Source organism: Pipistrellus kuhlii, unplaced genomic scaffold (assembly GCF_014108245.1).
Source record: "Pipistrellus kuhlii isolate mPipKuh1 unplaced genomic scaffold, mPipKuh1.p scaffold_m20_p_38, whole genome shotgun sequence".
Taxonomy (NCBI): Eukaryota; Metazoa; Chordata; class Mammalia; order Chiroptera; family Vespertilionidae; genus Pipistrellus; species Pipistrellus kuhlii.
In genome coordinates this window covers 736,636-759,913 of record NW_023425538.1, presented here as the reverse complement: position 1 = coordinate 759,913, position 23,278 = coordinate 736,636, and the positions used below count along the sequence as shown (strand labels likewise).

The window sequence follows — 23,278 nt, the reverse complement described above, 5'->3', positions numbered from 1 at the left end:
CACTAAACTGCCGAGAAAGTCTGAAAGTACTGATATTCACGGGCCACACTGGGAACCCCTAAGGCTCTAGGTCCCAGACATCGGCATGTCCTTGGCTAAATGTAGATGCAGCAGCCTGCTTGGGGCCTCTAGGCAGAGTTCCCTGAAAGGTACACAGCAAGGCTGCTGAGATGGAGGCCACCTAGCCAGAGGTCCCGGCTCCCACCTTCCCTAGCCCCAGCACTCCTGCTTGCCACGTGACTGGCGGATAAAGCTCCCAGGATGCTTTAGGTTTGGGCTGAGATTACTTGGATTAGAGAAAGCTCGTCATGCTAGGTCCTCGTTTCAGTCTCAACGCCTGAACTCTCCTACCTCAGGGGCCAGAATTACACCTGGTCCTGGGACAAAGGCGTTGGTTTTCCCTTAAAACAGAGGTCTCCCTGCAGCAGAGACCTGGGGAAGACTCCAGGCCTCACTGCCCTCCTGTCCCCTCGGCTTGTCCCTTCTGGGAACCAGAGCTTCTATGGTGGCACCACCCCGACTCCTGCCCAGAAGGGCCACAGAGGAGCCGGGCCATGGGGCTTAGAGGAGGCAGCGAGGGTCTGAGTCAGAGCGCCCAGGCCCTGTCTCTGCATGCACAGAGCGTGGACACCGGTCTTCCCACACTCTTTATTTGTTGATCCGATCATTCCCCATTCTCTCAGCCGGGAAGGCGCAGCCCAGCTCTCCAAGGTCCCAAAAAGCAGCTGACGGATGAAGTGTTGGGAAAGGAATCTCAACTTCAAGGTGGCTAGGATTGGAGGTGGGAGTCTTCAGGGGGTAGAGGCGCTAAGAAGTCCAAGGTGATGGCTGAGGGCGGAACAGCCCTGGGAGAACCCCAAAGTCTTCAAGGCAGCACTGTCTGGCGTGTTGAGGTCTCCACCAGTCTTACCTCCAACCTTGGTGACCACCCCAACCCCCTCACCCTCATGCCTGGGGCATCTCAGGCAGTGGCTGTCTCCTAGCGCTCCCTCTGAGCCTGTGACCCTCGTCCTGGGGTCAGGCAACACCGCCAGAGCTCTGTCCCTCCAGCCAAGGGTAGTAGCAGCAGCAGCTTCCTGTCCCCGGGCTGCCTCACTGTCCCGCATCTGACTCTTCTCAACCTTGACCGCTACCAGCCCAGCCATCCCTGCATTCAATTCCTTCTGCTGAGATACCGAGTGGTTTTTGTTCCCGTTTGGACCCAACTTGAGATGTCTAAAGGGCATCTTAGGCCACAAACTAGGCTCCTGCTCTGCCCCCAAAAGCCCCAGTCTGCCCATGTTAATAAATAACCCAGCCCTGCCTGGTGTGGCTCAATGGTTAGAGCGTTGACCTGAGCACCGAAGTGTCTTGGGTTCGATTCCCGGTGAAGGGCACGTACCTGGGTTGCATGTTTCCTCCCTGCCCCTGGTTGGGGGATGCAGGAGGCAACCAGTCATTGTGTTTCTCTCTCTCCCCCTCCCTTCCACTCTCTCTGAAAAGCAATGGAAAAAATACCCTCAGGTGAGGATTAACAAAAATAATAATAAATGACCCCATCATCCATGGGCCACAAGTTAGGGTCCTTCTGGCTTCCTCCCTCCCTCACGCTGACACTCACACTACCCATACACCCTTCTACCCACATCCTGCTCTGTCCCTGACTCCCCCTCCCACAGCCACGACCCTTATCTGACCCATCATCCTCTCTTGTCCCCCTGCTTTGTCTCCCTCAGCCCTTCCAATCCATTCTCCCTGCCACAGATGAGTGAACTCTTAAATAGGTACATCAGATCCTGTCATCCCCCTCATAAAACCATCCAACAGCTTGCCATTGCCCTGAGAACAAAACCCCAAACCCTGTCTGGGGCCCAAGGCCCTGGGTGACCCAGCCCCAGGGGCCTAACCCCGGCCCTATCTCCTCTTCACACTCAGTTGGGGTCACACGGGCCAGCTTTATGCTCTTTCCATTAGAACAGCTGGTTTGCACGTCAGGAACCTGTTCCCTCCGCCTGGAACACACTCCCCGCCTTTCCTTCTGTTCCTATCTAGCTTCTCGGATGCCCAGTTGACTTTCCACATCAGTCCCACGAGACTAGGGACACTTCTCTGTCTCTGTTCCTCTTTGCCCGGTCCAGTGCCTTCAACAATGCCTGGCACACAGTAGGAACTCAATAAATAATTGTTGAATGCACAACAAAGGAGGGGGACCCCCAGGGGAAGAAAATCAGAGTCCTCTGAGGACAGTGTCCAGGGGCCCCGTGTGGAGGGGCCCCAAGCCCCTGGCAGAGAGGAAGATGCAGGGCACGTGGCTGCTGAGGCCTCAGTCAGAGGGACATGCTGGTGAGATTGTCCTGGCTCAACAGTCCCTTCCGACCTACACCAGCCCCGTGGCCACTGCCCCCGGCACCCCCACCGCCCCCACAGTATTCGTGCAGCCTGTGCCGCAGCGTGACCAGGGCTGAGCCCAGGCACGCCCCGTTGGGCGCGTGCGGCCCGCCAGGCAGCTGGAGCAGCAGCGTGGCCACGCCCGCCATGCCATCTTCCGTGGGCTCCAGGGTGATGGGCCCGGCTCGCAGGCCGGCGGTGGTGGTGGGGATGGCTGGTGGGCAGCAGCCCCCTCCCACGGGTCCCCAGGGCCCGCCAGCCCCCGTCAGCAGCAGGGGTGCCAGGAAAGGCTCAGAGCGGCGGAAGGCGGGTGGTGGGAGTCCGGTCGGCTTCCAGGCAGGAATCGGGGCAGCAGGGTCTGGCGGGAAGCAGACGGTGACCTTGGCAAAGGGGCGGCTGGCCATCTTGGTCATCTCTTGCAGGTGCCGGCGCTGCTCCTGCCGCTGGTCCAGGGCCTGCTTGGCCTTCCAGAGGAGCACACAGAGGGAGAGGAAGAGGAAGAAGCAGGAGAAGAAGACGGAGAAGAAGACGAACAGGTCAATGTGGGCCTGGTCCTGCCGGAAGAAGAGCAGGCCCTGCGAGTCAGCCGAACCGTTGGCGCCAGGCCCACTCGGGTCTCCCACGCCCAGCAGGAGCAGGTAGAAGCGGCTGGACTTGAGGGCGTGGTGCTCGTGGGGGTAGGTGATGACCAGTCTGTCCCGCACACTGTGAACCACCAGCACCGCCGACGGCTCCGTCACGGTCACGTAGGTGATCAGGCCCCGCGGCCACACCTCCCGCACCCGTGGCTCCATGGGGGTGCCCGGCCCACTCCCGGCCCCCGGTCCCCCCAGATCCACGGCCCCCCGGGGCCCGCCTTCCGCAGGGGGCGGGGGCGGCGGCGGGGGCGGGGGCGGCTGGATGTGCACTGTGTGGACACCCGTGTCGGGGGCCACGCGGACCACAAAGGTGTCGTAGGAGGTGGAGACGTAGAGGTCCACGGCCCCGAAGGTCACATCCAGCGTCAGGCGGATGTCCACGTTGGTGAACTTGGGCTGCACACCAAAGAGCACCGTGCGGCCCGGGCCCAGGGCCCGGCGCTTGGGCTCGTGGAAGCAGTTGGTCTGGGACGTGGGGTCCAGGCAGCACTCCTGCTCCACAGAGATGAGGCGGTAGCACTGCTGGCCGCCCAGCGGGCTCCCGTGGAATGACTCCCGGCACTTGGCGCACTGCGGGTGGGCGAAGGCAGCCATCAGGGCTGAGCTCAGTGTCAGCACTCCTCCAAGCAAAGCTGGCATTCTGTACCCATTGGCAGGGAGCAAGGCCCCAGTCCCCTCAGTGGCCCAGCTACTTTCTGTGGTCCCCCTGAGCCCCCCTGGCACAGAGTGGACGCTGCCAGGACCCTAAACTCCAGCACTGCTGTCCCTGGTGACACCTGATGCTGAGGCCTCTGCAACTCTGAGGCACAGGATGAGGAACTCTGTTGAATCCTGGCTCCACCCCACTAGCTGTGCGGCTTGAACCAGTGATAGAACCCCAGTAAAAGTGAGGTCCTTCCTCTGTACATAAATAGCAAACATGGCTGGCTCCCAGGACTGCTGAAATCAGTGCAGGGTGGGCCCGTCTCGCTGTTTCCGGGCTGTGTTGATAGGTCCTACCTCAGGGCCTTTGCACTGGCTGATCCTCTACCTGGATCACTTTCCACCTGCCCTGCCTTTTCCCCCATGTCAGTGTGCCTGGCATCCTGACCATCAGGTTTTTACTCAAGTGTCATCATGTCACTGAGGCCTTCCTTGGCCTCAATATCTGCCATTTTCGAGATGCAAATCAAAACAACAATGCGGTACCATCTCACACCTATCAGAATAGCCAACATCAACATATCAACAAACAACAAGTGTTGGTGAGGTTGAGGAGAAAAAGGAACCCTTGTGCACTGCTGGTGGGAATGCAGACTGGTGCAACCACTGTGGAGAACAGTATGGAGTTTCCTCAAAAAACTGAAAATAGAATTCCCATTTGACCCAGTAATCCCACTCCTAGGAATATATCCCAAGAAAATATCTGCCATTTTCACTTCCCAACACTTCTAGCCCTCCTTGCTGTCTAATTTCCCTCCTTGCTGCTCATCACTGCCACACCCTGTATCTGTCTGACTTGTTCGGGTGTTTGTTGCTGGAGTCCCCGTGAGAATGAAAATTCCTTGTGCCTGTTTCTGTTCCCTGCTGTGCCCAGTGCCTTGCACAGTGCCTGCCATATAGTAGGTGCTCAGTAAACGTGTGAATGAGTGGGTGGATCACAGCTGTTTTGTCCAGTGAAACCACTCAGGCTCTAGGATCTGACCAGGATCAGTCCAGGCTCCACACCCAACTGGCTGGCTGACCTGAAGCAGGACATGACACGTCTCTGAGCCTCGTTTCCCTGTATATCTACACCCGCCAAGGCCCCGCACAGCCCTGCAGAGCCTTCCACTTCTGTGCGGTCTCCACTGTCTCCATAGCACAGCACCCCTCGGTGTGGGCACTCCCCACATCCATCCTCCCTACTGCTCTCGTTGCTAGAAGCTAAAGGACTGCTGCTTGCCAAAACCGGTTTGGCTCAGTGGATAGAGCGTCAGCCTGTGGACTGAAAGGTCCCGGGATCAATTCCAGTCAAGGGCATGTATCTTGGTTGCGGGCACATTCCCAGTAGGGGGTGTGCAAGAGGCAGCTGATCGATGATCCTCTCTCGTTGATGTTTCTGACTTTCTATCCCTCTCTCTTCCTCTCTGTAAAAAATCAATAAAATATATTAAATTTTAAAAAAGCCGCTGCTTCATCGCTGCCCACAGAGCTGCTGGAGGAGGAGGGCTGAATTATTCCCTGCGACTTCTTTTTGTGTGTTTTTAGGGCCAATGGGGCTTTGATTATGTATCAAGAAAGCAAACATTCTGGTCCAGGATGGAAATGTCAAGCGTCAGTAAGGCCTGGGAAGCTCAGGTAGCATTTCTTTTTTAAGATTTTTTTTTTTTTTCAAATTCTCACCTTAAAACATTTTCCCATTGATTTTTAGGGAAAGTGAGAGAGAGAGGGAAAGACAGAGAGAAATATAGATGTGAGAGAAATGTATCAATTGGTTGCCTCCTGGCGTGCCCTGATCAGGGTCCGAGCCAGGGAGGAGCCTGCAACCAAGGTACATGCCCTTGACAAGAACTGAACCCGGGACCCTTTGGTCCACAGGCTGACATTTTATCCACTGAACCAAACCAGCCAGGGCCCAGTTGGCATTTTGGGTGGAGTTGCATCTTTGTAGATATGATGTTTCTCTTGATGGGTGAGGGTGATTGAGGCAAACAGGGATTTTCTTCTCCCCTCTAAAATAGAGAGAGAAGTCAGTCCAAGGAGGGAACATGGAATACCCATTCTGTGGGAGGCGAGCTTGCAACATGGCAGCCAACCTGGTGGCTAACGCAGGGAGCCCCCCTGGCCAAGAAAGAAGATGAACTCAAGGAATGTGAATATGGGTATCAGTGACGATATGAAGATCCCCTATCAGCTCAAGGTCATTATGTAGGAGCTGCCACTTGGAGGAAAACCTGCCTGAGAATGAAGCCAACACAGAGGAAAGCAGAGTCAATATGCAGGGAAAGCGATACTCCTGATGGCATTGTATGAGCACCTGGATCCAGCCATTCCTGAAGGCAGACTCCAGACCTCAGTTTTGAGAGCCAATACTATTCTTTTTTGCTTAAGCTACTACAAGATGGGTTTTCTGGAATTTGCAACATTTAAGACATGACTATCTACAGTGGAGTCTGTCTCCTCACCAGCCCAAGTGATCTACATACACACACACACACACACACACACACACACACCGCCCCAAGAGGCTCATTTCTGGATTGTCCAGCATCACTGCCCAGGGCCTGAAACTGACTGGGGCTCAGAAACAGTCTATCAAGCTGGCCTTGACCCCATGACCACAGAGTTCAAAACCACAACGTCGGTCCTGTCTGGGCCAGGCTGCCTCCCCCCAGCTCTGATCCCTATGGCCGCGGGGCCCTGGCCCATGACTCATTCCCCAGCCGCACCTGGTACTTGTAGCAGTCTCGGCGGTCACTGGGGGAGCTCCCCTGGCAGGTGCCCGTTTCTGTGTTGTTCTGACACGGGCAGCCTGTCCCGTCCTGCTCGTTGCAGGTGTCCGCATGGCCATTACACTGGCATCTGAGGGGGAGGAAGATGGGTTAGAGTGCTCTCGGGACCTGCAGGGGCCCGGTTGGACGCTGCATATGTGAGCTTTAAACGAAGCCAGAAAAGAAAACAGGCTCACAGAGGCCAAGCCCTTCTTCACCCAAGACCACGGAGCTGGTAAGTGCAGAGTGAGGACCAGGACCCAGCTTGCACTGACCACTCAGAAGGAGGGGTGGGCCGGGGAAGGTGCACTGCCTCTGAGATGGGGGGTCTCCTGTCTGAGCCCGCTCCTTCCCCTCACATCCAGCCTGGGGCTCCCCAGGGATGTCACCTCCTCCTGAGGACTGGGGAGGGGTCTGCCTCCAGAGCTCTGCCCAATGGGTGGGCCATGGACCCCGGCCCTCCACTCACTTGGTGCACTTGCCATCCAGGAGGAAGTAGCCGTGGAGGCAGCTCTCACATTTGTCCCCGTAGCTGTTATTCTGGCAGTTCACACACACAGCCTCGTCTTCGCTGGGACCCTCCATCACCCAGTTTTCAATCTGGCCGAGGAAGGACAGAATCATCACGAAAAGCCATGGACCAGCCCCCCTCAGACCCAGGAGTTCGCCGCCCAGGCCCTTCACCTCCTCGGGGTCCAGGGAGTACTTCTCCGGCTCCCTCCTCGCCATGTCCAGCTCCTTCCTGGAGACACAGACGTGGCTGTTGCCACGACAGAAGGTGTGGCAGGGCCGGCAGGTCCCGCCCCCCACGGCAGAACCCACGAACAGCGGGAGGCACTGCTCACAGTGGCTGCCCTGGAAACCAGGGACAATGTGGTCAAAAGGACTGAAGAGTCGTGGGGGGCTCGACCGCGGGGGGGGTCTTAGGTTCTGAGATTCCCACAGAAGGGCACAGGCTTGGCACTTGGCGTGGGCAATCCCGGCCTGTCTGGGTTTCACCCTGCCGCCTTCACTCACACACCTCTCGTGGCAGGGGAGGGGCCCGGTCCTTACAACCCAAGGTGCTGAGCTCAGAAAGCCCCTGCCCTGAATTATTCCAAACCCTCCTCCACATAACCACCCCCCTGCCCAGCACCAGCTCTGTCCACTATCCCATGGCAGCCCCTGTGACTCCAGCCCGAGCGGTGTCCCCAAAGCCTTCCCACAGCTCTCCGGGACAGGGTCATGCCATCCCCAACCCCGTTGGAGGCTCAAGAGGTCGGAACACGGGCTGAAGGCCGGGCCGGGCCGGGCCGGGCCGGGCGGCCCACCTTGGTGTGGTTGCGGCAGAGCAGGCAGTGGTCGCGGGCCCCCACGCCGGCGCACTCGCTGTGGCGGTTGCAGCGACACTCCGTGGAGCAGTTGCGTCCCACAAAGCCGAAGTGGCAGCGGCAGTGGTCAGGCTCCACGCAGGAGCCATTCACGCAGCCCTGGGCGCACACGGGGCGGCACAGCCCCGTGACACTGCGGGGAAGGGAGGGGTCAGGGCAGGGCAGGGGCCGAGCTCGCCCTCACCAAACTCACCCCTGCTGTTCCCTCTCCCCTCTGCAGGAGCCTGTCCACAGCCCCTCTTCCTGGGGCACCCCGTCAAATTCACAACCTTGCCCTCCACGACCTAGGCCCCTGGATCAATCCTACCACCATCACGCCTAGGACTGCTTCCTTTCACCCTGCCGTGGCCCATGCTCCATCCCTTACTGCTCCTTACACTCTCCTCCTCCAGTCTGTCTGGACCCTCTCCCCCGGACCCCAGCCCAGGGCCCAGTCCGGCTGCAGCCTCACTTGTCCATGAGGTAGCCTGTCTTGCAGCTGCACTCATAACCGTGGGGCTGGTCATGGCAGTTCTGTGTGTCATTGCAGTCATGGTGCCCGTTTGCACACTCGTCCTCAGGGGGGCAGGACAGGAAGGCCCAGGAGGCCCCAGGACGCCCGCACGTCAGCCCTAGCACAAACACAGGGCTTCACTGGGGCCTCTGCATCTCCCACCCAGCCACCCGGCCCTTGCTCCTACTTCCCCCGAGTCCCACCTCTGAGACAGTCTCCAGCACCCCTCCATGCTCCGTGCCAGCCCCTCTCACCCCACCCCGAGCCCCTCTCACCATCACGGGGGCCGCTGAGTCCACCCTCCAGGCAGCGGCCACCCCCATCCTGGCCCCCCCAGGCACACCAGCCACAGTGGGGGCGCCGCAGGCACAGGGCGCACTGGGTTGCCTGAGCACAGCCCAGGGAGCAGCTCTCGGGCCCTCGGAGCAGCCGCCCACAGCCTCCGGCCATACATCGCAGGGGCAGGTACGAGGGGCTCAGACACTGTGCAGAGGAGAAAGGCAGATCCACTGGGTCAAATAAACACCTCCTGGGTATCTTCCCAGCTACACCTCTGCTCAGAGAGCTTACCCTCCCGGCCACACTGGGTGGGCCAAAGTGGACACCACCTGGTCATCATGGCCTTCTCCCTCTCAAGCATCCATTACTGTGTCGGTCTAGGGACTTCCTGGAAACTGGAAGATTATGTAACCCGGGCTGCAGGGCCATTTGAATGAGCAAATTACTGCACTGAAGAGGAGAGGAAGAAGCCGGGAAGAAAGCGAAGGTGAGCACCACACCCCAAACACCGATGGAGCGGCGGCTTTCCAGCTCCGGCTCCCGTCCCCGGGGCCCCTGGCTGCACTCCCCACCAGGCTTCTGTGTTGGTATAGTGAGTCCTCTCTACCCCCTGGGCTCAGGACACAGCTGCTTCCTACAACCATCCCAGATGGAGACAGAAACTGGTGTCAGGAGGACCTGGCTGCGGGGGCAGCCGCTCCCATCCTAGCCTGGGAAGTCAGCGGCTGAGCAGCAGCTCCCTTGCCATCACTTATCACGCCTGAGACCCAGACAAGGTACGTAATGAGTGTCAGGCCCCTGGGAACGGACTTCCGTGTGTAAGACCATTTCATTTACTGCTCGGGCCTTAAGTAAAGTATAAGAGGAAAGAGATTCATCTGGGCTGTTGGCTGGCAGCACTTAGGAAAAACCAAAGCCAGCATGCAATCCTGAAATAGAAAACCCAACTGCTGTGGCCGGGGCTTTGAGCCCATTGAGGGTTATGGCCAGCGATGAGCTGAGCTTGGCTCAACTGCCAAATTCTCTACCAGGCTAGGCCTCTGGAACTAAATTTAGTGCGCCCTTCGGCAGACTGCAGAGCCATCTGAAAGTTGGTGGAGAGAAGCCTGAGGCTTCAGTCTGCACAGAGCCTTCTGCTATGACCTCCCTAATGGCCAAATGCAATGCAGCCCAACACCATGGCTGCATTGCCTGCAACACCATAACTGCACTGCCTGTAACACCATGGCTGCATTGACTGTAACACCATGGCTGCATTGCCTGTAACACCATAGCTGCATTGCCTGTAACACCATGGCTGCACTGCCTGTAACACCATAGCTGCACTGCCTGTAACACCATGGCTGCATTGCCTGTAACACCATGGCTGCATTGCCTGTAACACCATGGCTGCATTGCCTGTAACACCATGACTGCATTGCCTGTAACTCCATGACTACACTGCCTGTAACACCATGACTACACTGCCTGTAACACTATGGCTGCATTGCCTGTAACACCATGGCTGCATTGCCTGTAACACCATGGCTGCACTGCCTGTAACACCATAGCTGCACTGCCTATAACACCCTGACTGCACTGCCTGTAACACCCTGACTGCACTGCCTGTGCTCCTGGCAGAGACATATGAACGTAAGTTCCAAGAGCAGGATCCAAGCTCATCTACTGATGTGCCCACAGCCTAGCAAAGTGCCTGGGCACAAAGAAGGTATTAAATAAAGAATTTGGTGGCCCTAGTGGGTCTGCTCATGGACAGAGCATTGGCCTGCAGACTGAAGGGTCCTGGGCTCAATTCCAGTCAAGGGCATGTACCTCAGTTACAGGATCCCAGCCCATGTGGGAGGCACCAATTGATGTGTCTCTCTCACATTGGTGTTTCTCTCTGTCTCTCCCTCTCCCTTCCATTCTCCCTAAAAATCAATGAAAAAATGTCCTCAGGTGAGAATTTAAAAAAAAAAAAGAAATTGCCAAGGCCGGTTTGGCTCAGTGGATAGAGCATCGTCCTGCGGACTGAAGGGTCCCAGGTTCGATTCCGGTCAAGAGCATGTACCTTAGTTGCAGGCACATCCCCAGTAGGAGATGTGCAGGAGGCAGCTGATCGATGTTTCTGACTCTCTCTCTCCCTTCCTCTCTGTAAAAAATCAATAAAATATATTAAAAAAAAAAAAAAAAAAAAAGAAATTGGTGAAAGGAGTTAAAGGGTTGGGGGAGGGAGAGATCTATAATACTGTCAACAATAAAATATATACATATATTTATTATTATTATTATTATTATTATTATTATTATTATTGGTGAAGGGAGAAAGGAAAGGAGGAAATAAGTCAGCCAGCCAGGGAAGAGAGTTATCTTGCCTGTGCTAGGCAGGCTCTGAGGCCAAAGTCATAAAGAACAATGCTGGATGGCTGAAATACAGCTGCCCGAGCCAGGTCATAACAGCCCTGGCCTGCACGCCTCTTATGCTTGGTCTGTGCTGTGGTGGTTTTTAAAAACCTGAGCCAACACTTCAACCAGAAGATCTGGCGGAAGTCCTCTCACATTCGCAGGCAGAATCAGTGTTGTGCTCTCCATCACCTGCGCCTGCCTCAGCCTGGAGCTGCCCTGGAGCAGGCACACAGGGCTGGGGAGCAGCACATGCTCTCTCTCTGGTCCCTGGAGCACCCACAAAGACAAATGATGGGATCTCAATAATACCTGGGAGGAGTTCCATCGCCAGACAGACCCTGGCTGGGGGAGGAGAGGCCTCCGCTTGTTGAGGACAGACACTGCAGGGTCACACTGAGAGCCCCACAGGGACATCCACTCTCCACCCCATGCAGGGATCCTCCGGGTGTGCCCCAGAAAGTGGAGATTGGGAATCTTCCGTGGGTGGAACCTGGGGCGTTGCTGAGTTTTTACTTAATGGCAGGCTCTGCTCTGTGTTCTACCAATACATCCTCCCATTAATTTGCACAACCTGCCTATGGGATGGTGTGGCGCAACCCAAAAAAATAATTTGGGTTTTGTCCAATTCCTGGCACAAAGCTACAATTCACCAGGAGCCCCTTTCTTCCATGAGTTTATGAGTGACTTAGGCAGGGTCACCAGAAATATCAAACAATTAGAGAGAGGGGTATAATTTTTAGCCCCACCCACTGACCCGGTGATTGAGCTCTATAAAAACTCTTGAGAAAAACAAGGCTCAGAGTTGGTATACACACCCAACTAGTGTGCCCAGAGAAGGCATGGAAACTCCATACACCTTCCTCATCTGGCCCTACTGACCTCCTCATGTGGCTCTTCCTGTATCACATCCTTTACAGTGCACCGGCATCGGTAAGGAAATGCTTCTCTGAGTTCTGTGAGCTGTTCTAAAAAATCAGAAAACCTGCAGAAGGGTTGGTGGGAATTGGATTTATGGCTGGTGGGTCAGAAGTGCAAGAGGCTTGGACTTGTGACTGACATCTGGAGTGGGGCAGTCTTCTGAGCTCTTTAACTTGTGGGATCTGACACTACTCCAGGTGGAGTGTGTCAGAAGTATATTGAATTGTTGGATTCCAGGTTGTATCTGGAGAACTGGTGAATTGGTCACTGGTGTTGAAACATCTCAAATGGGGCCCAGCCAGTTTGGCTCAATGGTTGCGCATCTACCTATGAACCCAGAGGTCACAGTTCGATTCCTGGTCAGGGCACATGCCCGGTGTGGGCTCAATCCCCCGTGGGGGGCATACAGGAGACAGCCAATCAATGGTTCTCTCTCATCATTGATGTTTTTCTCTCTCCCTGTCCCTTCCTCTCTGAAATCAATAAAAAAAAATTTTTTTTAAGAAACACCTTAGATGGGGTCTATTGATATCAGTCCTATTTTACCAAGGACTCGTATAGACTCATGGGTTGAGAGGTGAGTCACACCTCGATTGGGTCTTACAACTAAAGATATGAATGGTCATGGACATTGGTGGGAACTGGAGACTCGGAACTCTGGCCCAGTGACACTGCTTCCAGATACGACAGCAGGAGGTGAATCTTGTCTCCACCAGGGAAGGGTGGGAGGATAAATGTTTCAAGGTCTGTCACTGGGACAGCTAGAGCATGTTGGGCAAAGGCACCTTAAGAATGGGCTTTATGCCCTGGCCGGGTGGCTCAGTTGGTTGGACCATCATCCCATACACCAAAAGGGAGTTCAACCCCAGGTCAGAGAACACACCCATTGGGGCATGTGCGAGAGGCAACCAATCGATGTTTTTCCCTCTCTTTCCCTCCCTCCCTCCCTCTCTCTCTTATTCTCTCCCTCCCTTTTACAAAATCAATAAAATTAAATAAATAAATAAAAAAGAATGGGCTTTGTAAGAGAGCATGTTCTGGGCAGCCAAGGGGCCGACTGTCGCTGGCATATATAGAGCCTCCCCAGACCTTCCAGAATTCTCTCTCCAGCCCACAGCCACAGATGAGAGGCAGGTCTGAACTCTAAGTTAGAACCATGTGCTCCCACCCCTGACCAAGGCTGGACACCTAACTCCTAAGCTGAGCTGAAGTCCCTTTGCGAATGTCAGCGAACCAATGAACAGAGATAACTGTGGTCTCTAGAATTAGAATGTCACCTAGACTGAGGGTCAGGGCTGCCATTTGAGGCCATGGGTGTTATCACGGAGCCCAGAAACTGGAGGATGGAGACATGCAGAGAACAGCTGAGAAGAAAGACCATGAACCGTGGCCCAAGAACCACAGAGCAGCAATATTTCCTGTCTACATTCCATAAAATACCCCCAGCTCCTCAGTGGACGGGTTTGGTAGGAAGAGGATGGTTAAGAGTCACGGAAGGATGGCGGGGAGAGCTGAGGGAGTGTGGCAAGAAGACACAGGGAGACTCGCGAGGCAAGGAGGGAAGAAAGAGACGCTGGGAGAGAGAAGAGAATGGGGGTTAAGGGAAAGTGTGAGGGTGAGACCAGAGCGAGGAGATGGAGAGGAAGTGGGACAGAGAAGGAGGCAGCGGAGAGAGTCAGTGCAGGGCAAAGAGAAAAGAGCCCAGACCGCTGGCAGAGTGCAGTACCTGTTGGAGACTGCTGCTCCAGACACAGTGCTGCCAGCCCCCGTCCGCACCCTTGGAGTCCAGACAGGAGGTACAGTTGGGCAGGAGGTGACAGGGAGTGGGGCAGGGCAGTGGGGGCGATGATTCCACCGGCATTGGGGACACGTTCAGCAGAGAGTGGCTGAAGCATGTCCAGTCGTAGGTGGGCTGCACGGAGAGGATGCGGCGGGTCTCCCCTAGTGTTGGGGGCATAGTGATTAGAGCTGGGATGCTGGGGCCCCTCCTCCCTCAGACCCGGAGCCCAGGCCCCCAGCCCTCCTCCCTCAGACCCGGAGTCCAGGCCCCCAGCCCTTCTCCCTCACAACCAGGAGCCCAGGCCCCCAGCCCTCCTCCCTCAGACCCGGAGCCCAGGCCCCCAGCCCTCCTCCCTCAGACCCGGAGCCCAGGCCCCCAGCCCTCCTCCCTCAGACCCGGAGCCCAGGCCCCCAGCCCTCCTCCCTCAGACCCGGAGCCCAGGCTCCCAGCCCTTCTCCCTCACACCCAGGAGCCCAGGCCCCCAGCCCTCCTCCCTCAGACCCGGAGTCCAGGCCCCCAGCCCTCCTCCCTCAGACCCGGAGCCCAGGCCCCCAGCCCCTCCTCCCTCAGACCCGGAGCCCAGGCCCCCAGCCCTCCTCCCTCAAACCCGGAGCCCAGGCCCCCAGCCCCTCCTCCCTCAGACTCGGAGCCCAGGCCCCCAGCCTCTCCTTTCAGGGGCCCAGCCTTGGTGCTCACCTGTCCTCTTGAACTGCCGTGTCCACATGCACTTGCCCTCCCTGGTACACTGCTCGCAGTCGGCAGCCCCACATGCAGCCTCTGAGCAGTTCCCTGCCCAGAAGACCTCTCGCTGATTGATCCGACAATCATTCTCTGAGGTGCAGGACCCGTTGCGCCCGATGCAGGCACCCTCGGGACAGTTGGTACACCACTTACAGCGGGGGACAGATGCCTGGTGGGGGAAGACAGGCTCTATGAGGTCCTCGGGGTCCCCTGCATCCCTCCTGACCCAGCTCCTCCACCCAATCACAGCTGAAGAGGATGCTGTTCCTGAGCCCCTCCACCTTCCCTCAAGCCACTCACCTCTCCATCTCCAGGCTGCAGGGTCCGGGGATGGCGGGCAAGGCACTCACTGCAGGTCCGGAGACGTCGGCATTCCTCAGGGGAATGAGGCATTGGGGAGCAAGCGGGTGCCCCACAGCCCAGCCTGGGGAGACACAAGGCCTTGGCTCATCCAGGCTCCATCCTCTTGATGCCAAACTGCACTCAGCACAAGACTCAGTCCTGCTCCTTCCCCATCCCACCTGCTAATGGTCCCGTGTCCACCGGTCTCCCAAGCCAGTGACACTAAACAGCATGTCACATCCTCCTGCTCCTCCAGCACTCAGGCTCTCAGCCTCTTGGTTCTCTGACCGTCCCCTCCTGCCCACCTCTGCAGCCCTTTGCTCAGTTCGGCCTCTTCCCCTAGCTCTGGCCTCCTGTCTAGTTTCTACCTGCAGCCTCCCCTGGTCACTCCCTCCCTCACAATAGCCCCAAGCTCTCTTTCTGCCCCAGGCTGCCTGCCACCTCCTGCCCAAACCTTTGTGGCTCCCTGTCATTCACAGTGGAGGTCCATAATCCTTTACCCCAAATCTTTGAAAGCCCAGTGCTTCCAAGCTTCCCAGCTTTCAGAAAAGCAGTGGATGTGCGCATTCGTATATAACACCCCATCAGTCAAACCCTCTAACATTTCTGTAGTGCAGATGGTGGCACATTTAACGGGACAAGTGGAGCCAAATGAGTTTGTGTTAAACCTATGACAGCGAGCTCAGCTTCCTGGCACATTCAGCTTCCCAAACTAAAATGAGGGGGTCTGTGGACTGGATGGAGCCAGTACCTCAGCCAAGCACTGGGGACCCCACCCAACTTTCCAGTCTCATGTTCTCCAAACTCAGGTGGTCTTTCAAACACGCCAATCACAGCCCCACCTCTGAAACTGCTGGTGTCAAGTCTCCTGGTCATTTAGGGCCCAGTTCAGACCCAGCTCCTTCAGGTGGTTCCTGAGCCCCATGTCTTTTTGGATAACGCTCCAGCCCACAAGCAGGTCTGCCCCTCGAGTCCCCAGCGCACCCTGCCTGTGATGAGCTCCCTATATCCCCTTGTGAGCTGGCATCCAGCCTGGCCTAGCACAGAACCCCCTTTGGAGAGCACCAGCACCACCCTCCCCTGAGCTGCCAGTCAGCACCATTACCTGTGAGCCTGGTCTCCAGACAAGCAGACCCCATGGCACCAGCTGCAGGCCCCAGACTGGTTACAAGCTTCAGGTGAGGGCAGCAGGCGACAGGGGTCGGGGGGCATGGTCAAGGCCAGCAGGCGGCCCAGGGCCACTCCTCCAAAGCCCCCTGAGATGTACAGGCGGCCCCCCACTGCTGCCACAGCATGGGCCACAGACTCCTCCATCGGGGGCCCCACAGAGGCCTGGCCTGGGGAAAGAGAGAGAACGGGCAGGAGACCCCGGGAAGAGGCCCACACAAAGACACCAGTCAGAGAGGGACACGGAGCAAGCCGTGAGAGGCTAAGGAGAGCAAAGACAGTCGGGACAGGACAGGGAAAGACAGAAAAGGCCCAACAGGGCCAGGAAATCAGACACAGACAGCAAAACACAAGTGAGGGAGAGAGACACAGAGAGAAAAAGGAGAAGCGAGTGACATTAGGAGTGGAGACGAGTGCTGCAGTACAGCCCTGACAGTTGTTTTCTTCTTGCCATGCAAGTGCCTGACTGAAGCTCTGACCGCCAGGCAGCCCTTCCAGAGGCACCCGCTCAGGAAGGCTCCCGGGAGTCACACAGGGCCGCCCAGGACCGGGTCCACAGAGCCAGATGTGTTGTAGAGAACTTGGTTGGTTTCAAATCTGACTGTGTGAGCTACTTGTTTGTTTTCTGCTCTTACGTTTTAAATTCACAAATAATGAGCCAAAACCAGTTTGGTTCAGTGGATAGAGCGTCAGCCTGCGGACTGAAGGGTCCCAGGTTCAATTCCAATCAAGGGCATGTACCTTGGTTGCAGGCACATCCCCAGTGGGGGGAGGGGGGGGGGTGCAGGAGGCAGCTGATCAATGTTTCTCTCTCATCGATGTTTCTAACTCTCTATCTCTCTCTCTTCCTCTCTGTAAAAAATCAATAAAATAATAATTTCACCAATAATGAGTGAGCCAGTAGATATCCTAGGCCCCCACCACAGACCCCAATAAAAGTAGCAAAATAAACTTCTCTAAGGGAAAAAAAAAAAAAAAAAGGAAGGAGGGCATCCCCTTGGGTCTTTAGATACCATGGAGGCAACAGGAGCTTTGCCTGAGTCTGAAGGGACCCATGTGACTCCTAATGAGCAGGGTCCCAGGCGGGGGCTCACAGGGACGGCAATGGACTTACGGGTGAGGTCAGGCAGCAGCCAAGAGTTGCAGTTGACCTGGTAGAGCAGCACATCACTGCTGAACTCATCAGGGTCCGAGCGGCCGCCCAGGACCACCATGGTGTCCCCTAGCAGCGCTGAGGCGTGGAAAAGTCGGGGGCGGGGCTGTTGGGGAGACAGATGGCCTGTCAGAGCCCACAGTCCTCTGCTTACTCTCTCAGCCCACTGGCCACCCTGATTCTCCCTACACCCCAGTGCCCACCAGCCCACCCAGTGAACCTTCCTCAGATCTCACCTCTTCCTCCAGGAAACCTCCCTCCTTCCTCAGCAGGCCCCAGAGCCACCTCCTTTTCCTGCTCCCACATCCTGTGCTCAGAGCTGGCAGCCCAGCCTGGCCTCGCACAGAGCCCCTTCGGAGAGAACCAGCACCACCCTCCCCTGAGCTGTCACTGTCGGCCTGCTCCCTGGATAAGCAGACCTCGGCGCCAAGTGCAGACCCTAGCCTGGTTACAAGCTACTCCTCAGGAGCTAGCCCAGACTGCTTGAAACAGACGTCACATTTTCATGTAACCGCACCAGCTGGGCTGGGGGCATCTGTGAAGGACTTGGGAGTATGTTGGGTGGATGGAAAATGCAATTGTCTCTAACTAGCACATCCCACACCCCTCTCTTTTGGCCTTGAAGGCAGGAAGTGCAAGGAGCTTCAGAGCCCCAGTTCCAGATGGGGAGGCCAGGAAGGGGGAGGGGCCTGCCAGGGCTACACCAAGAGTGGGAGGAGCAGAACCCAGGCCTGGAACTCCTGGTCTAGGATTCTTTCTTCCAAGCCAGGGGTGGAGCAGGGAGACTTGGGCTGCCACAGCTCGGTTCAGGGGACTGTGAAGAAGGGGGGATAGGAGTCCGGGGGTGAACTAGTCCTGGATCATTGGAACAGGGAGGCCCACTCCCTTCCACCCTCTACGTCCATCTGTCTAGACCACCTTTTCTGACCTTTGCCCCCTGAGAAGGGGCCAGCAGGCTCCAGGTTCGGTCAGGACAGTGCAGGGAGTAGAGCTCGGGGGATGGGGCTGCCAGCTCCACGTGGAAGCGGAAACCCCCAAACACGTAGAGAGAGTCGGTGGCCTCGTGGTACACGGCAGAATGACCATAGAGACCTGGGGGCGGGGAGATGGAGGGGGAACAGAGGCTGGGGAAGGCCTGGGGATCAGGAAGGCCCCCACCTTCCTGGGCTCCCCTTCTCTTACCACACCTTCCCAGGCCCTGAGGCCACAGACTCAGGGGCCCTTCCCAGACTCAGAGGCTCTGGGAAAGGGAAGAGGGAGACCGGGTGGCCAGAATGTTCTGGGGACAGTGACCAAAGAACAGAAGGAGAGGAAGAGAAAGGAGATTATCTGAGGGACAGCGATCTGGGGAGAGAAGAAGGTGACCTGCGTTACTGGACAGGAAGAGGGCAGCTTTTCATGTAGTCAAGGGGAGGGTGTTAGAGACACTGAGCATCTCATTCTCAAGAAATGGTATTTGAGAGCCTGGGCAGGGGGCAGGGAACAACAGGGAGATAACAAGGTGTGAGGGCAGTGGCCATGGAGTGTGGGAGTGGACGAGCGCCTGCTGTGCTCTCCTGTCCCTAGCCCCACCTGTGGGGGGTGTCCCACTCTGAGCTCCGGACACCCAGGTGCCAGTCGCCAGCTGGTACTCGAGCAGCTGCTGGTTGAAGCCATTTTCAGGAGAGTAACCGCCCACCAGGAGCAGAGACAGGCCTCTGCGCGCAGTGAGGGTATGACCAGCGACAGCTGGAAGCTCCACAGTCTGAGGGGCCTGAGAGATAGAGGGCAAAGGTCAAAGGAGGCCAGAGGTCAGGGGTCATCTTGAGGGTAGAAGCGAGACTCAAAACCCCACACTCCGCTTGAACTCGCTAAGGAGACAGTGAGCTGCCTGGGGCTGGTCAGACCATAGGCCCTCCGACTGACCGGCCAGCCCTGGCCCAGCAGGAGGCAGCAGGCCTTTTCCCACGCCTGCCTCTCAGTGTCACTTCTTCAGGGAGTAACAGCCTGTGCTCCTTTGGAAAGCCCTGCTCTCGCTCTGGCTGCAAAGGGCTGACTCTATCTCTCCAGAGGTGGCCCACCAGGGCATCATACCCCTTGACCAGATCACCTGGGCAATACAATGTGGCCCAGAAGGCCAATGAAATTCAATTCTGGGACTTGAGCTGGGGCCCGGGGAGGAAGCAGGCAGGAGCTCCCTGTCACCTTAGCCAGAGCCCGGTGTTAGGGCTTGGGGGTGGGAGATGTGCTCACCTTCTCCTGCCGCCACTGTAGGGTGGTGAGGTTGAGGACCCAGAAGTCTCGGGCGATGCCCCCAGCCGTGAGCCCGCCCATCAGGTACATGGCACCTCGGCCAGCAGGCACATAGGCAGCGGCATGGAAGGAACGGGGTGAGGGGCCCGGGCCCCCGTCCTCAGCTCCTGCCAGCATCTGTGTCCACCTCCACTCACTCACGGAGTACCTGGAACCCACACAGAAAGGCAGCCTCACTGTCCGGTCATCCCAGCATTCCTTAGCGCAACCCTCCTATGACAGTCACCTTACAATCCCCCAGGGTAACACCACCCAAATGAGTATCCACCCTGAGGTGAACTTGCTGTGACAAGTGTCACAGTGTCCTTTGAAGTGTCCTATTCTGCACCCCCGAGGGACTCTTATGAGACAGATATCTCAGCATCTCGGAGGTGACCTCTCTCTCTCATTCAGGAATCCCACCTCCCCAGGGCAGTTCTCACCTGTACAGGTTTCCCAGCAGCCCCTGGGGGAGGCCCAGGCCCCCAAACATCCACAAGGTGGCATCAGGTCCCTCCACCATGGTGTGCCCCAGGCGGTGCAGGAAGCGGCTAGCAGTGTCCTGAGGGTGGGGGTGGGGACAGGAGGGGTCATGCTAAGGCCATGACAGTATCTGGCAGAATATTGGGTCTGGGGAGTGGTCCCAGGAGGGGAGGAGGGAGATTGCCAGGCTGTGTGAAACCCCCCCAGAAACGGCTGCCACAACGCACAGCTGAGAGGCGGCTGTCCATGAGGGTCTCCCAGACCAGCTGGCCACCGTCCAGCTTCGTGGCACAGTCGGGGCCCCCGAAGCCCTCAGCACAGATGCACACGCCCAGACTCTGGGGGACAGAAGAAGAAAGCTTGGCAAGAGCCCTGAGCACCACCCCGTGCCACCTAACTCACCCACCCCATCTGTACCTGGTTACAGGTGCCTGCCCCGTTGTGGGCATTGCAGTTTTCAGGACACAGAGCCATGCGACAGTGTGGGCCAGCCCAGCCCTGGGGACAGCGGCAGAGGCCAGCGCCTGCGGCCCCATCCTGGGGCACACACTCCTGGGGGACAGGGCAGCTGCCAGGGCCCCCTGACCCACAGCGGGCAGAGCCCACGGAAGCGTTGAAGCCCCAGGACGAGGAGCCGTTGGCCTCCCAGTGCAACACGAGCAGCCCTGTTGGGAGAGAGGCCAGAGGCATGTAGCAAAGGCCAAAGTCCAGCCTGGCTCCATCCCCAGGTTTTGAGAAAAACCCATGTAATTGGGCAGGAAGCCAGCCACCTAATCATCTATAATCATTGCACCCCTCTCCCTAGTCCAGCCCATCAAGTCCCATAGGTTTTAAAGCCTAAATTTCTCTCCTATTCACCCACTGCTTGCCACTTCCTCTATTGTCTGGCCTGGCCACCAACACCACCCTCAACTAGCTCTCCTGGCTCACCTACATGCTGCCCTTCAGTCATCCCACGTGATCCTTAAAAACATGAACCTGAACCTGTCACTCGCAAGCTCCAAACCTTCCACAACTCCCTATTGTTCTTTTGTACAATCAAATCTCCTTAAAAAGATTTGGGGGGCGGAGGGGGGAGGGGGGGGCAGGGGAGACCGGAATTAATGATATGTAAAAAATGAGTCCAAGTTATATTGGAAAAAAAAAAAAAAAAAAGGCCCTGCAGGCCCTCTGACGTCATAGCCTTCCCCTGCTCCTGCTTCTCAGGGCCTAGGCACCTGCTAATCCTCCCCTGAGGAGTCCCCCTTACCCACACCGCCCCCTTCAGGCCTCAGATGAGGCTTCACCACCGCACAGAAACTCTCCAAAGACTCCCAGACAGGCCAGGCACTCTCTTCCACTTCCTACCGTCCCTCGCTATTCTGAGTGAACTTTGATGTCCTACACGCACACACACACACGCACACGCACATGCACACACACGCACACACAGTGAACCATGAAGGCAGCGCTGTGCCCTTGTTCACTGCTGCACCCTTCGCCTCTAGCTCAGGCCCGGCTCACTGCAGTGCTCCGTAAATACTTGGTGGATGAAACGAAACGAGGGGCCCCTCAGTCCTTTGCTCGCTGTGAGGAGTCTAGGTTGCCAGTACAACTCTGCCTCTCTCCCAGCCTTGGAGCCCCTCTGATTTGCAGTATGAAAGAAAGCATTTCCAGACTTGGGCCCTTAACTGCCAGGGGTAACAAATAGTGCATTTCCATCAGCCTGAGCTGGGCTTCCCTCAGCCCTGCTGAGGAGGCCTGGGTGTGAGGCTGTCCTGTGATTGTAGGATAGAGCAGCACCTCTGGATTCTACCCGTGAGATACCAGTGGCACCCCCACACATGCCCACCAGCCACATGCCCCCAGGACACCATCAGCCCTGGTAGAGAATCGAGGCTGAGATGCTCAGGGCCCTCACACCAGCCCTCTGTGTGCCCAAAGACACATCCGCTTGGCCCTTCTCTCCGGAGGCAGCCCAGCAATACTCGGTTTGCCTCTCAGCTGAAGACATGGAGACCCACAGCAAGACACTTGCCTCACCCAGCAAGTCAGTGGCAGGATCGGCTGGGCCTTAAGTCCACCTTGGTCAGCAAGATGCAGGGGAGCAAGAGATACACAGCCCAGTACAGAGGCCCCACCTCCCTAGTCCCCATACCGGATAGGGCCTGCACAGTGAGGGGCCTGTCCCGCCGCTGGCCGCAGAAGGCAGCAATGAGGCTCCTGTCCGACTGCACAACACCAGTGTCCAGGAAGCGTGGGAAGCCGTCAAAGGCCAGCACGTAGCTCAGCTGGAGGGGTGCAGAGGTGAGGATTAGAAGATGAGGAGGATGAGAAAGGGGAATACTTGGGGTCTGGGAGGAGGAGAGACAATCTGACACAGGGAAGTGGGCTGTTTGAGCATACTGGGCAGACTGTGAAACTGTGGCATTGAGATCACTATTCCCCTCCTGTGTTGACAGCAGACATGGCTGATCAATCAGATACTTTCACCTGGTGCCTCTTTCTCACCACACAGCTCCTGGAGGCCACCACCAGCTGTGAGAGCTAGCACACAGCACATATTTGCCATGCTGTACTGAGGAAGGCAGTTTGAGGATCTGGGGGTTGGAGACTTGGAGTCCAGGAAACAAGAGGTGATCTGGTAAATGGGAAGGTCTGTGAGCTGGGGGTTGAAGGACTAAAGTTTGGGGTTGGAAAGATTTAAAAAAGTGGGGTGATGGGGGTCAGGGCCTAAGGAGTCCAACTGGGTGGGGAAGTCATAGGTCTGAACCCTAGTGCCCTCAGAGCTCACCGTGCAGGGGGTGCTGCTGTCGGGGGAGAAGGTGAGGGTGAGCGGGGGACAGAGGGTCCCAGGAGCACAGGGCTGTAGCACCTCAGTGGCCGAGACAACCCACACACAATATGAAAGGCCTGGCCCGGCTCTCACTGCCCCGCCACCTGGAGGCAGCAGCCCCCCAACCCGGCGTGAGCCCAGTGCCACTGAGGACACGTTGGTGAGGAGGGCGCGGCCCCCACACTCCCGGAAGCAGGAGCCACCAGCCCTGGGGAGATGGAGAAGAGCCAGTGTCAGACCAGTCCTGCCTCATCCCACATGCCCCTCACCCCTACCCCCCCTGCCCGGCCCCTGACTCACCGGGGGTCCCCATAGTAGCCAGGGATGCAGAGCTGGCAGTGGGCACCTTCGGTGTGGTCCTGGCAGAAGCAGAGCCCGCTGAGGTTGTCGCAGTGGCCGCGACGTGGGTCCCCGTGCCCGTTGCACTGACAGGGCCGGCAGCCGCCTGAGCCCGTGGCGTTGCCAAAGCTGCCGGGCCGGCACCGTTCGCAGTGCTCCCCCCAGGTCCAGTCTGTAGAGACCCCGCAGGCAGGACAGTCAGGGACAAGGGTGGAAGGAGCCTGCCAACTGGCTCACCTGATCCCTGACCTCAGGCTGCTTCAAAGGAGGGTCATCTAGGCCCAG

At 57.3% G+C, this 23,278-nt stretch overlaps 2 protein-coding genes across 20 annotated transcripts in view; both read right to left on the bottom strand.

Annotated features, from left to right (window-relative positions):
• Nucleotides 1–23,278, bottom strand: part of LOC118702294 (carcinoembryonic antigen-related cell adhesion molecule 1) — an 813,263-nt gene that overhangs the window by 193,637 nt on the left and 596,348 nt on the right. The gene's annotated exons all lie outside the window — the stretch shown is intronic.
• Nucleotides 2,025–23,278, bottom strand: part of MEGF8 (multiple EGF like domains 8) — a 41,590-nt gene continuing 20,336 nt past the window's right edge. The window contains exons 21-42 of one of the 4 annotated variants that reach the window (XM_036408050.2): nt 22,955–23,165; nt 22,613–22,862; nt 21,977–22,109; nt 20,257–20,504; nt 20,067–20,177; nt 19,800–19,918; nt 19,318–19,525; nt 18,658–18,838; nt 18,014–18,177; nt 17,047–17,191; nt 15,871–16,102; nt 14,724–14,847; nt 14,379–14,592; nt 13,629–13,843; nt 8,596–8,803; nt 8,279–8,438; nt 7,768–7,960; nt 7,142–7,312; nt 6,927–7,057; nt 6,416–6,548; nt 2,280–3,575; nt 2,025–2,240 (exon numbers count right to left, since the gene is read on the bottom strand). In XM_036408050.2, coding sequence (XP_036263943.1) covers nt 2,307–3,575; nt 6,416–6,548; nt 6,927–7,057; nt 7,142–7,312; nt 7,768–7,960; nt 8,279–8,438; nt 8,596–8,803; nt 13,629–13,843; nt 14,379–14,592; nt 14,724–14,847; nt 15,871–16,102; nt 17,047–17,191; nt 18,014–18,177; nt 18,658–18,838; nt 19,318–19,525; nt 19,800–19,918; nt 20,067–20,177; nt 20,257–20,504; nt 21,977–22,109; nt 22,613–22,862; nt 22,955–23,165 — 4,820 coding nt within the window. In that variant the 3' untranslated portion in view covers nt 2,025–2,240; nt 2,280–2,306. Of the gene's footprint in view, nt 3,576–5,754; nt 5,925–6,415; nt 6,549–6,926; nt 7,058–7,141; nt 7,313–7,767; nt 7,961–8,278; nt 8,439–8,595; nt 8,804–13,628; nt 13,844–14,378; nt 14,593–14,723; nt 14,848–15,870; nt 16,103–17,046; nt 17,192–18,013; nt 18,178–18,657; nt 18,839–19,317; nt 19,526–19,799; nt 19,919–20,066; nt 20,178–20,256; nt 20,505–21,976; nt 22,110–22,612; nt 22,863–22,954; nt 23,166–23,278 lie in introns of those variants that run through there. The other 3 variants (XM_036408051.2, XM_045570936.1, XM_045570937.1) reach the window with 3 other exon arrangements.